General features: G+C 31.4%; 1 protein-coding gene and 1 long non-coding RNA gene across 2 annotated transcripts in view; one reads left to right on the top strand and one right to left on the bottom strand.

Moving 5' to 3' along the window:
- LOC143043692 (adhesion G protein-coupled receptor L2-like) overlaps positions 1-4,408 on the top strand; it is a 51,424-nt gene extending 47,016 nt beyond the window's left edge. Inside the window, exon 25 of the mRNA XM_076215878.1 lies at positions 4,128-4,408. Within this exon, the coding sequence (XP_076071993.1) occupies positions 4,128-4,132 (5 nt within the window). The 3' untranslated portion in view covers positions 4,133-4,408. The remainder of the gene's footprint in view (positions 1-4,127) is intronic.
- A 303-nt stretch (positions 4,409-4,711) lies between these two features.
- LOC143043703 (uncharacterized) lies at positions 4,712-10,441 on the bottom strand. Its single transcript, XR_012968552.1, has 5 exons — positions 10,312-10,441; positions 7,935-8,028; positions 6,178-6,300; positions 5,686-5,811; positions 4,712-4,927 (listed from the first exon to the last, which is right to left on the bottom strand). It is a non-coding gene; the product is annotated as an uncharacterized LOC143043703 (long non-coding RNA).
- Positions 10,442-17,307: the final 6,866 nt, after the last annotated feature.

Genomic DNA, 17,307 nt, shown 5'->3' with positions numbered 1-17,307 from the left:
AAGTATTAAGAACGATGTTTAATGTCAAACATTAAATTGCATCTTTGTTTTTTATTTTTATTTTTGTATTTGGTGATTATAAACAATTATCTTGCAAAATGCAGAATGGGCAACGATGCTGCTTACCGCCCTCTGTTCATAGTTTGAATTGAATATTCACATGTCTTGACAAAGTGCATCTTTTTTTTGTCTTTGTCGCTATCCCTAATGATACATTTTCTTGAAACCAAGAGTTAAAAAAAACTCTGTGAAAGCTGTGAAATTCGTGTTCATAGATTTAACTCAAATTCTAATATTTGATTTATTACACAATAAAACATACCAGTATATTTAATAATAAAAAAATCTCAAATGAACAATTTACAATGCATTTCGTGTGTATTTTTGTCTAGACGGTATTTATTTTATCTCAGTATGTTTTTTCTATATAAAAATAATACAATAGTGGTGCTATTTCATTCCACAGACTATTTGTCAGTTAATAAATTCAAAGACTATTACCCCGGTTAATAGTTTTATGGTCATAATTCCCGTACTTTTTCGTACTTATTTTTTTCACTGGACAATAATGACGTCATTAACTATTCTGCCTGAATTTGTGCGTTTGCCAACTCTAATATCGTTAAGGTGGCACGGTAGTATTTCCTGGCCATAAGGGATAATGATAGCCTTTTTAGAATTTTTACCACTTTCTAACACTGCAAAAAATTCTACATTTACAGTTAACTGAAGTACTTTCATTTTACCATTCAGAGATGAATTTGGATATGTACCATGACCGTTTACTTTTTTTGCTATTTTTAAAATCCTAAGGCCACTAGTACTTTTAGGTCTTTTATGGTGCAGTGAATGTAAAATTTAAAAAAATTCTCAAAAATTCATTTTCATCTATATGTAAAATTATTTTATATTTTTCTACACCTGATTCATCACTCAGTTTGGGAAAGTATGTTCAGTTGATACTGTATTTTTTGTCCAATCACACTGTTTAGATACATTTACCTAAGTAGGGTACACAAAAGAGCAACCTAAATTCTGGAAAGCAGATACTACCGTGCCACCTTAACCAAGACATAACAAATTTGAAACCAGTCATGACACCTATGATGCATAGACTTCTTATTTTGGAACATATTACAATAAAGAATGCTAGTCTGCACTCATTTCTTACCAAAAAAAAATGAAACATTACATCCCTACCCCATCTGGCAGATTTTCACTTTTTTTTCATCTTACCATTTTTACTTAAGCAGTGAACAAAACCCAAATATATGATGTTTCAAATCAACACAGAAGTCAAACATGATGATTCAGGAGGAATTAGTGGATTGCCAACTCTGTTTATGGTTAATCTGACTGAAAGAAACAGTTTTAGCACCAAATCATGAAAACTGGTATTAAAGTCCATTCCACATTTTACAGCATGCCTTATATTACTTTAAACATTTTCAGATTATGAGAATAATACAACAAGAGTCTTTAGATTGCAGTAAACTATTATTCCAAAATCTGTTTGACAATACATGTACTAGAACACATCTCTAAGTTGACTGTTTGTCTATTTCTCATGTATGCATTATGTGAAATTATGTCCCCTTACATAATCAATTTGCCTTTATTGTGCTTTTCACTGTCAGAAAATCTTAACAACTAATGGTATTTGCATGGAAAATTAATGAACCATTTAATCTTGCTGATATAACATCATAAATACATTCTTTGTCAAAAATAAGGTCTATTTGATGTAAAGAAACCCCTATTTCTATCTCTATTTCAGACCAGTATGAGAGCTTAATGAATAAGTAAGGACCCCTTAACCACTTACTAGTTCCCCAAAAGCTCCAACTGGTGTCATGTAACATCAAAACTACAAATCAAACCTAAAGAAAACTAGTATAGCTGTATTTGTGTTGAAAAAAATAAGAAATTATGCAATTTATTTATTTCGGTGAAAATAATAGAATGTACATGCAACCGAAGTATGTCGCGTCTCAAATTTCAGTGGTTGCACATGTGTCAGACACTGCGAAAAGTCAAAGCGAGCATTTATAATTAAAAATGTAGTGCAAGTTACATAAAAATAATGAATTTCTACTTTCTAGGTAAATTTTTACATTATTACCTACAGATTAAGCAAAATTTGCTGAATCAGCAATTTTTACTCTCAGGGGTGGAATTTAAGGCTTGTTTTTATCATAGTTGCCCTTAATCAACTTTGTATTGATAAACTTACAAATTGCATAGGTAAAAAAAGTTCCTTTATTGATTTAGTGTTAAAATATATATCACCCTTAAGGTGGCACGGTAGTATTTCCTGGCCATAAGGGATAATGATAGCCTTTTTAGAATTTTTACCACTTTCTAACACTGCAAAAAATTCTACATTTACAGTTAACTGAAGTACTTTCATTTTACCATTCAGAGATGAATTTGGATATGTACCATGACCGTTTACTTTTTTTGCTATTTTTAAAATCCTGAGGCCACTAGTACTTTTAGGTCTTTTATGGTGCAGTGAATGTAAAATTTAAAAAAATTCTCAAAAATTCATTTTCATCTATATGTAAAATTATTTTATATTTTTCTACACCTGATTCATCACTCAGTTTGGGAAAGTATGTTCAGTTGATACTGTATTTTTTGTCCAATCACACTGTTTAGATACATTTACCTAAGTAGGGTACACAAAAGAGCAACCTAAATTCTGGAAAGCAGATACTACCGTGCCACCTTAACGGTATTTATAACCGGTTTGTGTCTGTCGTAATTTCAATTTAATATATCACTTCTCAGTGGCAATTATAAAAGAGAAAGAAAATCTCCGCGACGCATTTAAAAAAAAACTAAAGTGTAATCCTGTATAATATGGGTCTGTAGTCGTCTGCATTATACACTGTAATTGCGTTTTGGTGTACTTTAGCTAGAATTTATTATATGCCCAAAAATTTTAACACAATTATTCCTAGTCTTGATTTTAGATAATGAAATATTTACAAGTACAATACGGACTATAAAAATACTTATAGTTCATCTTGTGCATGTGTATGTGAAATTTTTCTTTTCTTTTTTTTTCTTGATGTATGTACACTTTTTAGAGAGTGGGTTTGTTCAGTATAATAAAAAAAAACCTAATGACTGGTCATGAGGGTAACAGCAAGTTAATTGTCCCTTTGATTCTTACTATTGCCTTCGGCTTCGTCTCGAGCAATAGTTGGTATCTCAGGGACAACAAACTTGCTATTACCTGATAACCATTCAATAGGTGTATATTAATAAACCATCGACGTAAGCTCCGAAGATTGTCTGCTGTCATGTAATCGGGTATAGACATAAATATAGATGGATAGCAAACACGTGCAATTGGATTTTTCTATATCTGTTTGAGTCCATATTATCTGTTAAACTAATATGTTAATCATCGTTTTACCTGTATAAGAATGGGAATTTCCCCGAGGGTATCAAAAGCCCAGTAGTCAGCATACCTGTGTTGACTTGAGTTAGCATTGATATGTTCATAATTATAAATTAACTGTTAAAAGTTTGAATTTTTGAAAAACTAAGGCTTTTCTACATCAGGAATAGATAACCTTAGCTGTATTTGGCAAAACTTTTAGGAATTTTTGGTCCTCAGTGCTCTTCAACTTCGTACTTTATTTGGCCCTCAAAACATTCTTTGATTTGAGCGTCACTGATGAGTCTTCTGTAGACGAAACGCGTCTGGCGTAAATATATTTTTTTTAATACTGGTATATATGATGAGTTTATTTAATGAAAACAAGTGGTTTCACCTCCAATGCCTTTTCATAGCTGAACACACCTAGTTAATACGTAGCCCATCTCTAGTTAGATTTAAGGTCACATGAATACAGATCAATGAGATCAAATTATTCTTATCAGCAAGGTTTCTTAGGTAATTTTGACAAAATTGATTGTACAATTACTTCAATTCAGCTATGAAAGCAACATACGACAGCGATCATTGGTCTCTTTGGGGTTTAGGTTTTATTATTTTTACAGGAACTTAAAGTAACAATAGAATTGTGTATCATTTATTTATCATATTAGGGATAATGATATAAAAAGAGGTTAGATCAATTTCGGTAATCGATCTTTTTTTCTAATTTTAGTTTGAACCTGAGAAAATTGGAATTCGGAGATTATGCAACTGTTATGGGAGCCCATAGCCACATGGTTGACTCTTGTATTGTAAATTGGGATGTCAAAGCAACAGTTATCCCGTTGCATAAAATGTTTACTGTATATAAGTATATTGAATAATAACTTCATATAAATTGTATTTTGTAATACAGATATAATCATTGTTTGTTCCATTGTCTCTCGGTAATCATTTGCATGAATCGAATCAAATTATTTAAAGCTTATTTTTTATACAATAAAATGTGTGTGCCAGCCTTTTTACACTTTAATGAAGTTTCAAAAGCTTGTGATTTCTCATGTAGCTATTAGAAATACTTATTTTAACGTAAATTTCTGTATTACAGTTACTGTGAAATAGTTTTAATTCTGCATGAGAAATGAAACCAAAAAAGAAGGAAAAGGGAACAGCAATATCGAAGTTTTATTTTGAAACATATCATTTTTGTACATATCGTGTGAAAATAGTTGAATATTTATAGTTTTCCTTCCACTAAAGCTACATTGAGAAGCCTCATGTAAACACAGATTTCCCTGAAAACAAGTAAAATCAGCAAAACTTCAAGTCTTCATTATAAAAAGTTAAATAGTACAATGTAAATCTGCAAAATTATTCATATAACGGGAATTCAAGTATGTAGAAAGCTTACATATACCCCTCATTTATTGCAGGAAGATCAATAAAAAGGCTTTGCCTTGTAAAAATAAAAAGGACTTTTCGCACTCAATGGCCTCTTTAAGTGGTCAAGCAGGTTCTCGTCGTTTCTTTTTACTGAAATAAATAAATTGTTAGAATGAAAGAAATCCATTATAAAACTTATACAGAACAGACTTTTTTTATATGTTTTCTTTGAATCCTCCATTTTTTTTTAAAAGTACACTAACAACTGTCATACTCGGCAACTTCTGAGGTACAAACTCTTTAATATTCTTCCCAATTATAAGAACATTGCAAACAAATTGGTTTTAATACTTCTTTAAACAAACTTTATACACAAATTTGTGTATGTGATTATAGAATGTATAGACTATAATATTTCATAGTGAAATTTATTGAGAACATGCGATGCTGCTCACAAAAGTCGATACAATAGGCTTATATTACTGCTACTTGTACGGTGAAAAACCGGAGGTTTGTCAAATCCTCCTCGTGTGTATTTTCAGCTTTGTAGTCAGATCTTTGTACCATCATGACTTTTTATTGGGTTTCAAATATTCTATTGTATCACTTATTTATATCTTATAATAAAGTTGTTACTCTTTCATGCAATGTTGGTCTTAGTTCTGTTTAGGCTCTTTTTATCTTTGATGCTCTGGAATTTTATATACCTAATAGATATTGATTGCCAAACGTACAAGATGAAGGTTAATCCCTGCAAAAATGGAAGTTGCTATCGAGAGTTTTCATTTCAATTTAAAAACGTTTAGAAAAAAGACTTCAAAAAACACACGTGTTTTACAAAACTAGGACCGAAAAAGAAAGACCAAAAAAGTACAAGAGCGATAACAACAATAGGAAAACCAATTTACGTTTGCAATTTCTTTCATCTGATTGGTCATCACAGTCAGGTTCGCCATCACACTTGTAATGGTTTGGGTGACACACGTATATTCCATTCGAACTACACAAGAATTCACCATGAAAACACTTTTTATCTGTAAAATAAACATATAATTGAACAAGATAGCGGTTATGGAATTATACAATTATCAACATTAATAACAAATACAGTCAAATTATCAAAAATAAAAAGTTTTTAAATTATATTTCTAACCAGTTACTTGTCATATCATCTTTTCAATGCCTACCCTTCTGAGCCCCTTTTATATTTCAACCGATTTATGGTAGGTGTCGTGTTGCGTCTTTAGTTTTCTATGTTGTGTTTTGTAGACTGTTGTTTCTAAAACAACGAATTGACGAAAGATGTAAACTAACGAATCAAAATTACTTAATAAATAAATAACTGGATTTTTTTAAAACAGTATAAAGAGAACAACTATTACTGTTTTTATCTTACATACTTGAACAATTACTCTCATCTGATAAATCTCCACAATCGTCTATTTCGTCACAAACATAACGACTGTTTATACAGTAATATCTGTTATGACATCGAAATTCATGTGGATAACAGCCACTGTTGTCTGGAAAACATAATTATCGAATATAACTTGTGAATTAACATATTGTAATGTATTTATATACAATTTTTATCAAACTTTAGTAAACAAAAAATTATCAAACTGAAACTTTCAATTTAGATTATATTAAACACATTTCTTAATTCGGTTTCATGTTGTCTAAATGAAATGGTTGTCCGTATGAACTTTAACATAGCATGTAAATGTCCGTATGCACTTGTACCATAGAAAATATTTGTCCATATGGACTTGTACCATAGAAAATATTTGTCAATATGGACGTGAAAATAGAAAACGTTTGTCCATATCGACTTGTACCATAGAAAATGTTTGTCCATATGGACTTTTACCATAGAAAATATCTGTCCATATGGACTTGTACCATAGAAAATATTTGTTTATATGAACTTGAACATAGAAAACGTTTGTCCATATGGACTTGTACCATAGAAAATGTTTGTCAATATGGACTTGAACATAGAAAACGTTTGTCCATATGGACTTGTACCATAGAAAATGTTTGTCTTTATGGACTTGAACAGATAAGCCGTTTGTCTATATTGACTTGAACCATAGAAAATGTTCGTTCATATGAACTTGTACAATAGAAAATATTTGTTCATATGAACTTGTACAATAGAAAATGTTCGTTCATATAAACTTGTACAATAGAAAATATTTGTTCATATGAACTTGTACAATAGAAAATGTTTGTCCATAAGGACTGTACAATAGAAAATGTTTGTCCTTCTGAACATGTACAATAGAAAATGTTTGTCCATATGGACTTCGTTCTTATGTTGTACTGTTTTACCACTGTCCCATGTTAGGGAAGGATTGGGAGCCCGCTAACATGTTTAACTCCGCCGCATTCTGCACGTATGTTCCTGTCCTTAGTCAGGGACCTTTTATTCAGTGGTTGTCGTTTGTTTATGTGTTACATATTTGTTTTTCGTTCATTTTTTGTACATAGATAAGGCCGTTAGTTTTCTCGTTTGAATTATTTTACATTGTCATTTCGGGGCTTTTTATAGCTGACTATGCGGTATGGGTTTTGTTCATTGTTGAAGGCCGTACGATAACCTATAATTGTTATATGATGGGTTATTTGGTCTCTTGTAGATACTTGTCTCAGTGTCAATCATACAGCATCTTCTTTTTTTATTTGTATCATAGAAAATGTTTGTCCATATGAACTTGTACAATAGAAAATGAACGTCCATATGGACTTGTACCATAGAAAATGTTTGTCCATATGGACTTGTACCGTTGAAAATGTTTGTCAATATGAACTTGCGGAATAGAAAATGTTTGTCCATCTGAACTTGTACCATAAAAAATATTTGTTCATCTGGACTTGTACCATTGAAATCTTTTGTTAGAAAATATTTGTTCATATGATATGGACTTGTACCATTGAAAACTTTTGTTAGAAAATTTGTACCATGAAAATGTTTATCCATCTGAACTTGTACCATATAATTTTTGTGTCCATATAGACTTGTACCATAGACAATGTTTGTTAGAAAATGATTGTCCATAGGAATTTGTATTCAAGGTAAGACAATCCCGGTGTATTTTTTTCATTTAAGCTTTATAATGGTAAGATTATATATACAAGTTTTAACATAGTTTACCTTTACGAAGACTTGACTCGAGTGGCAATGCCGTTGATAGAGTTAAGAATACTGTGAAAAGTATGGTAGATTTTCCTATATGTTGAGTGCACATCTGTAAATCATACAAAGGATATATGTACCATTGAAACTTTTAATACTAGGTATCTAACTACTTTGCATAACACGATTAAAATTATGTTGAAACAAAACCATACAATGCATTAAAAAAACACCATAAAAATCTTTAGATTGCGTCATATGTTCCTTCCGGTGCACACGAAATCATCCCAGTTTTTTGGGAGTTCGTTTTTCTCGGTCTTTATGTTTGGCGTTGTCAGTTTATTTTCGACTTATGAGTTTTAATGTTCCTTTTGCATCTTTCACCTCTCATTTTCTTTATACTAATATTTAGAAAGTATTTGAATAAAGATGTGTGTCATTCATTATTCGACTTCGAAATTCAAATAATAAACAATTATATCAATCATTCATTAATGAATTCCAAACAATGATAAAATGCCTACAGGGCCTACGTACATCAGAGACATTTACGAAAGAGGGATACTATGTAGTATTGACATAACTGTGCTGGTTAAGTTATAAATGCATTGTCAATTTAGCGTGAAACATGAATAAACTTTCTAGAACGTTAACATCGATACCATGGCCCAAAAATATCAATGGAATATCCGTACATCGGAAAGAAAGACAAATACCATGGGCAAAAAAGTATCAATGGAATATCCGTCCATCGGAAAGAAAGACAAATACAATGGGCAAAAAAGTAAGGACGAATAGACAAAGAAAACAAAATCAAACTGCAGAGAAAATCTCAGATTGAACACCAAATTACATTAAAAACCAGAGGTGAACACAAGTGCTCCGGAAGGGCCAGCAGTCTCTGTTCAACAAGGGGCAAAAAGTTGCCCATAAAAAATGAACGACTCAGTGGAATGTATCTTACACATTTCCATAAATTATAAACACGGATTAGATTAGTATTATGTATTGTGACACTTTTATGGTTCTACTTGAAGCCCAGCTGATTACAATCTCCAAACGAATAAATAATTAAGGATTGATTTGAACCCAGTAAATAATAATAAAATTAGTATATTTAAAATCTTATTATCTTTGTAAAGTTTCATATACATGTACATGTTTTCCGTTCCAAAATAACATATGTTCATGTACTCAAAGTGTGTCAAGTGTAAATGAAAATAAAAATATGATAAACAAAATAATTTGTACCCTTTGGTATTTGAATGGATATTATCATAGTGAAAAGGAAATAACCATTTATTTTAAACGAAAAGATAACAAAAACATTTAGCATAAATGGTTTGATGAAAGTAAATATACTAACGATACACAATATATATATATCTAGCTTACATATTTTCGTTTAATATTATATGAATTTTTGTGTATGTTCGAATTAAAGGTAAAACAGGAGATATGACAATAGAAAGACTTCCAAAGCAACATTTGATATAAACACCATTTCTTCATTATGAAAAAAAATGACTTTGAAAAAACAGAAGTTATTCCGGACGTGGAACAGAGATATGAACACGTGATATATTCACACTTTCTTTTTTTATTTTTTTATTCCATTTTTTTTATATATATTTAAAAAAAAAATATTATTCCATCCCTATCCCTTTTTTTAATTCTTTTATTGGACACACAAAATGTAATTAATATACAATAAATGTCAATACAGGCAATGAACCACTCAGCTCGATTATGTAAAATATAAATAAACTGTGAAGAACGATTCGAGTTACGAAAGAAAGCTCAAGCTTAACCTGTTGATAAAGAATTAAAGAGTCATACACTCTAATATTGGTGGCTTTACTTTATAGAAGATTTCCTTTCGCAACGTCACAAACAGCGCAGGAATACACGATCAAATGCAATGCCAAATACAAAAAGCGTTTCCGACATCAAGCAAAACCTTCTACACTGTACTCATTATGGTGCTAAGTTTTGATCATGCTTTGACATGCGAGCTTTTCCTAAGTGTTGATAACGGACATGTTTTTAAAGAATTTCCATAGGAAAAAAAAAGATGTGGCATGATTGCAAATGAGACAACTTTCCACCAGAAACCAAATACCGTAGAAGTTAGCAAATATAGTCATCGTACAACCTTTTTAACAATATGTGTATCAATAAACCTATACATCGTAACAGGCTATAAAGGGCCCTTAAAATAAAAATGTAAAATAATAGAAACTAGAAAACTAGCGGAGAGGTTAATTTACAAATTCATGAATCGAAAACTATTGAAATGTCACAGGCACTTGTCTCAGATTATTTTTTTGGAATATACCTTAATGTTCGGAGACAAGTGTCTGTGTGAAATGTGTATAAAAATTAGTATACATACTATTTTATCTGTAGTTGCCTTTTCCTTTGCTAAGAGATTGTTTGTAACTATTAGCTACGGTAGATGCTACATGTATTTATACGGTTATTTTGAACAAGCCTGTAGTAATATGATAATTGAATATTAAAATTTGTCCATTTAATGTGCAGATTCAGTGTCGTCATTATCGAGCGACGTGCTGGAGGACACGAATTTACAGGATTGTAGTGAAGATGGTCAGTTTGATAAAGAGAAATTACGTCGTGGATTAGTTTACAAATAAAATTGATGCCTTATAATGATTAAACCTGTAGTGGTTTTATCAATAATTAATAAATTGTTTTACACACGATTTCAGATATATGTAATACCTACATAATCATACATGGCCAAAGGTAGCAATTATGTTTCGAAACAAAGACATAATACATATGTGGTTCATGGTTATTCATTAGTACTTCAGTCGTTGCTTATCGCTTGTTTTATTGGCGGTTCTAACGAGTTATGTACCAGTATATATAAGAAATAAACAAACTTCGTAACTTGAATAAAAAAAAAACATGACGTTTTAATCTACTATCTAGCTCTTATACTTTCAATTGTCGTAAACCCTTTGAAGTATCTTCTCTAACCCGAATAATCCAGTCGTTATATTACGCTCCCTATCGATCACAACATTAATTGCAGGACAATGACCGTAAGGGGGTGCTGTAATTATACGCGTTATCTCTTCTCCACATTTTAAGTCAAAATATAAGTCGCTTTTGATTCTGTGCAAAACGAATTTCCCTTCACACTCAGCCGTTGGTGTAATTCAAAGAAAATGAGTAAAAGATTGAAGACTTTCAAATAGACATGGTGTGAAATACTTCTCTATCTCCAGTTTCAAGGGATAATTAAAAAGACAAAAAGATTTTTTTTCGAAATTTAACACGTCAAAACTTATTTGCTTCAGCACGTCGTTCAGTTCCCCTTGTTTGTTTCACTCAAGCCAAAGTTCAAAAGCTAGCAATTGTTAAATCCTACTGAAATTTAAATGTTAAATAGTCGAAATCACATCCTCTGAATAATAATTCTCTACAAGCTAACACATGTACATGCTGTTATGCGAATTTTATACAAAATTGCAAATTTAATTTTATATGTTTTTTGTGTACAAATTTCCATTTATAGTCACTGGCAAATTGTTGCTAACCCAAATGAATTATGGTAATTGTTAACGTATAGTTTTGTTTTCAACCAAATTTATCTTTGAATAATAATGTCCTTCAAATACATTTTTGTTTTTTGTAAGTTCCAAAATAACTAAAAATTGTAGTTTTGAACATTTTTCTTGCGTTTACATAACCGCCATTGTAGTATCGTGGTAGAGGAGCTCGTGGTTTTATAACCCGGCCGGGTAAAGCAAGACTTGAACATTAGATTTCGCTGAGTTCTTCGGACTCAGCATGTCGGTCGCACAAAGCAGGGTTACTGGATTCGACAATTGGGAACTAAGACACCATATGGTTGCAATGACAAAATTGATGGTATATGTATTCTAGTCATTAATTTCGTATAGCTCGGTGAATGTAATGAATATTTTCAACTCTACTCCTTGACGTATCTTCTACGAAGTCATTGTCATCGTCATTATGTACATCACCAACTCTCCATGATGTCTCTATTAATGACATGCTTCCATTTATATAAAAGCCGTTAGATATTCATCTCATTCACAAGAAGCTTTATTCATTACCCCTATCAAAACTTCATTCTATTCTGTTTTGAAACCACTGTTACAAATCCTCATTCAACCCAATACCAACGTACAGCTATCATTTCGGATATTGCAAGTCACAGAATTTTCAAACCAGTTCGCATTGGAAAAGATGAAATAGAAAAAAAATATCCCTTTTTAACTTCCCTTTGACAACAAAGGTTTCGATGCCGTCAACATTACAAGGCCAATATCCTTCATCAATAATTAGTTCAATCGAAAATACTTCCCTATTTTAAAGATCAGTCTGTACCTATCATTTCTTATACCTTTACAAAACCAATTGCAACTAAAATTTCCAATGACAAACACGTGTTGCAGGATCTCAATATTGACGAGTCGACTTCAAGTCTAAACATCCTGATTGCACCTGTGCTTGTTCCCCATTCATACATAATCTGGCTAGCTACGTTTTTACCAGTGACCTCAACATTGTCAATAACCACTTCTTTGCAAAATGTGTCGTCCAAAGGTCCGAAATATATCGTGAGCCTACATCCATCAATTGGAAACAAAACTTCAAAGTGCTGATGGATCAGTCGAGGATTATGCCATACAATGGGTTAAACGCGAAAAAGAAGACGTAGATACTCTTTCCGAATAGATTAAGACTGCGAGGTCGTTAATACAAATAAGAATTAAAGAAACTGGATGGGTCTATCAATACCCATGCTACATCAATATTTAAAGACCCAGATCTTGCAAAACATGTGTCCTGCCTCTATGATAATATGTTGTTGTCCCCGCAGATAAAAAACCCATAAATCGTTTTATGTGGAATAACATTACATAAACTGTGTGATCACAGGCGCTTGGGTTTATGATACAGATGAATTTTTTATATATATTTTTGTGTTGATTAAAATATTCAATTTTATTTATAATGACGTTACGCGCGATGTTCGTACCTCATTGGAAATTCGGTGTAGTTGGCAAGATGCAAGTCCAAAATATATAATTTTGTGATATCATTTTCATTGCTATTGTACGTATTTTAAAAAATAACGATTTTTTTCAAATAAAAACGAAAACAATAATTATTGTTGAAACAATGTTTTATGCTGCATGCGACAAGCTTCATTTTTAAAAAACGGCCATGGCCAACTATTGTCCTCAGTGTAAGCCAGTACGAGTTATCGCGCATGATTTTGATTTCTTATCTGTCTGATCAGTCTTTTCTGTGTGTGATATCTTATCAAGACAACATGCTGAGTTTGTAAAGACAATGTTGACACTCGTAAATAATTTGACTACCCTAAGTAAACAATATTATAAATATATGACACTGTAACATGCTAGGTTCCGCGGCATGAATACGAGTTGTACTGTATAAAGATTATAAACCGGCTGAATTTATTTCCCGAAAGATATACAAATCGATTTTACCGAATATCAAACCATGCATACAAAATAAAAAGTTGAAAAAGGACAAATATGAGATCATGATTACCAAACATATATATATATATATATCTTTCGACGTAAACCCGAATATGCCCGAGACAGCGTAGAATTTGAATATATACACACAAACACAAACTCAGTCATTGCAACATTTTGCTTTTTTATTAAAAGAATAAATTCAGTCTTTATTAAAAGAATAAATTCAATCTCTGATTTTACTCTTATTTTCAGTTACCTCCCAGAATTGTTTGTTTTATCAATATTTGCTCTAACTTTTCAGCCATGATTTCTGAGAGAAAAATTGGCCTTCAACACTTTCAAATGCTTAATAGTACGTTTGCCCGCGACGATGCAATTTAATAGTACTTTTGCCCGCGACGATGCAGTTTGTTTATATATCACAATGGAAAACACGCTACAGAACATCAACGTATTGTCCTTTAAATAGCTTTAGTTTTACTATGTGAAAAAAGACAAATGTCGTATTAATAATGAATAAGTATAAATGTACAGCTAAATTTTCAAATTTCTTTAAAAATGTCTAGATCTTCAGTTAAGACAAATTGTTTAACGATTAAGGATTTGAAAAGCAGCGTCTTCTATGTAAAATAAGATTGCAGATTTTGGCACTTCTATCACATTCACTGGCTACCTATAAAACAATTTAATAGACAATTTTTCAAATTGGATTGTTTTTTTAAAGTTTGGATGTTCCGAAGTGACAAAGTTTTTCTATAAAAGATCAGTTTGCAGGTGATCTTAGAATGGACACTATATCAATACATATTTCTCAGTTTCAACAATATTTATACACGCTTCACATGTTCGTTGATGGATGGAAAGGTCTCTCACTTACAATAATGATATCGTTTAGATTACTTTTTTTTATATAGATATAAGCCAATCGAAGCACATATACTAATGAATTTATATACTGCTATTCTCAAATTTTCCTCTTAACCGTAAAGAAAGTCCCACAGAAAAAGTGTTTACAATAATGTTCCGAGTATAATATATAAAAAAGGGAGGGGGGGGGAATATCCTACCCGGAAAATAATATAACTGATATGTATAGGAAAGGTTAAACCACGGATTTCACTGAACTTGACACTGTTATCTGAAATTCACAACAGGTGATCAAATGAATGATGAAATTTGTGAACTTCACACGGATATCTTTAGAAAACATGCTAATCGAAACAACAGGGGTCGCAGGCATCTGTTTGCATGTATAATACTAAATTTTAACGATTCCAACTATCTCATTCATTCGATAAATAAAAAAAAAAAAATCTGCAAATACATGTACAATATAAATGCAAGAAGATTTCCGGGGATTAGTTGGTATGCGTTCCAATGAGACAGCTCTCCGTAGACTTTACCTTAACAGATCCTAGAACAATAATTAAAATAGTTTCCTTTTTAATACAAATTTTACATAAATGTTCAAGTATAAAATTAAATATATTTCCCGATAGAAACTTCTGAAAGGAGAGAGACAAATTAAAATTATTTTTTTTTGTTCTATGCGATTTATTTTTCTCAGTAACAGTTAAAATGATAAAAGGAGAATGTACACCTAACAAGCACTAGACTAGTATACATCACATGTACATGTAAGATAGTACAGCGATTCATATTGCCAATCAAAAGCAGTGAAAAGGTATAAAATTGATGAAAGAAAATTTGACGTTTAAGATTTCATTCCAAATCCATCTACTTCAAAAGATCTTCTGAAAGTGTTACTGCATCTGAAAAATTTAAGATAATGACACTTTTCCTGTTTCATCAAAACTAATTGGTCTTTTTAGAACATGAAAATAATATATATAAAATATGAATCTATTACTTCTATGTAAATCAGATGAGCGTGTTTAAGTATCAAAATTGTTTAGTTACGGCCGCTTAATTATTTAAAAAAACTTTTAAAAGATATATGTAAGAAAATTGCCAAAAAAAAATAATCATTTTAGATGGGATTTCAATTTTTTTAAATACGCTTCACGAAAAACATCCAAAAGTCTGAGTTAATGTAGTAGTGAAAGATTTTATATTATCAAGAATAAAGAAAACTGACGGCTGGACAAAAAAATTCTTTTAAATTAAAAGTTACACTTCTTTTACTTTATTTACTGAATTTTTAAATTCATGATATAAAACATTGTATTAAATGTATAAATATATTATGTGCAAATAGATTAAACTTTGTTTTGTGACTTGTGATCGAGCGATTTAATTGGTAGGACCATGGAAGTACTATATCAATATAATACTTCCATGGACTTAGAATTTTTCTCGCAATCTTCAAACAATGACAATAACTCCAGTTTTGGATTAAAAAGGCCCCGATTCATTAAATTTTCTAAAATATCAAATATATATCATTGGAAAGATTATAAAGCAAAGAATATATATTTATGCCAATGAATTTATTTCTAAAAATAGTGAAAGATGTAATCATATATGAAAACTCCTTTGCAAACGTTTTTGATTTTGAATTGTATGAAGTAATAGGGAATGAACCACTTTTTTAAAAATGAAAATGGCCGTAACTTCTGCTATCCCGATTCAATTATAAAATATGCCATTAGAAAGCTAAGAAAATGTATTTTCTAATGTGATGCCAATGAAAAAGATATTTATTTTTGTTTACTGTCAGCTAACCAAAATTCAATATTTCCTTTAATAATCTATAGTAAATTTATCGATATCGATTGCGATCAAATTTAGCGCATGCGCACTGCGGGTGCTGATAATAGTTGCGTATGGATTTTTAGGTTGTCCCGCGTAACATATTTCATTTATTGTAACCAACCACTAAACTTTGATTTTCGTCAAAACTATTTGATATTTTGAAAAACGTTTTCTTTCCATTATAAACATAATGGTTCCTTCAGTCTTTGATGCATTTTATAACGTTATGATGACGTCATAGAACAAAAACGCGTTCCATACTACAAGGGCAAATCTGTTCCACGGGGGAAAAAAATTGGGATTCCAGATTTGAGAATCAAAAAACATTTATCTAAAATGAAAAAAGTTTAGTATTTGTATTCAATACGTCAATGTTAATTTGCTTAATTTTATGAATTTTAAGACAAATATCCTGAAAAATGATATATGGTAATTTATGAGCGATTTTTCAAAGGCTTACAAGGCAACTTCCGAAGCAAGGTTGTCGGCTCTCCGGACATTCCCGAAGTCCTGCGTTTAACACCCTTGCCTTCAGCCGTACTCACCGTGTGCAAGATCTTGCAGAGATTAAGCATCCGCAGCGCATGCATACATTTTTTCGTTAATTGCATAAACATATATTTAAAACATGTTTTTGTATTAACTTTAACGGTTCATTTTTAAACATACGACAATTTGTAGCCGTTTGACCATTCTGTGGAAAGTGCGTACATGCGAACTACTTTGTTTACGTTTTCCAAGTTGGCGGCCGCCAGCGTACAAACCATGTATGATTTTACTTATATTAAACGATATAACTATTTTAAATCAATGTATATGACAGAATTCAATTGCATAGGTGTCAGGTCTGATCGCTGGTGGACAATAAACAAAATTGCCGTTTCTTGGAAGGAGAAATAACAGAAATTTAAAAAAGGGGAGGGGGTACTTAAAAAAAAAGGTATCACACTTTATTCTAGCTGCGGTACCATACTGTGGCATGCATACATTTATTCTCATAGACAGAAAATAGTGTTTGCTGGATATTAAAGATGGTAGGATCAACCCTCCCCCCCAAAAAAAACCCACTGCATTATCATTATTGTGTGGCATTAGCATGAGCAAGGATTTGTACTATACAAATCCTTAGCAAGTACATGTATGTAAGTAAGTAAAACTTT

Source organism: Mytilus galloprovincialis, chromosome 1 (assembly GCF_965363235.1).
Source record: "Mytilus galloprovincialis chromosome 1, xbMytGall1.hap1.1, whole genome shotgun sequence".
NCBI lineage: Eukaryota > Metazoa > Mollusca > Bivalvia > Mytilida > Mytilidae > Mytilus > Mytilus galloprovincialis.
Note: the sequence above shows the minus strand (reverse complement) of the source record. Positions and strands in the feature narration are given on the sequence as shown.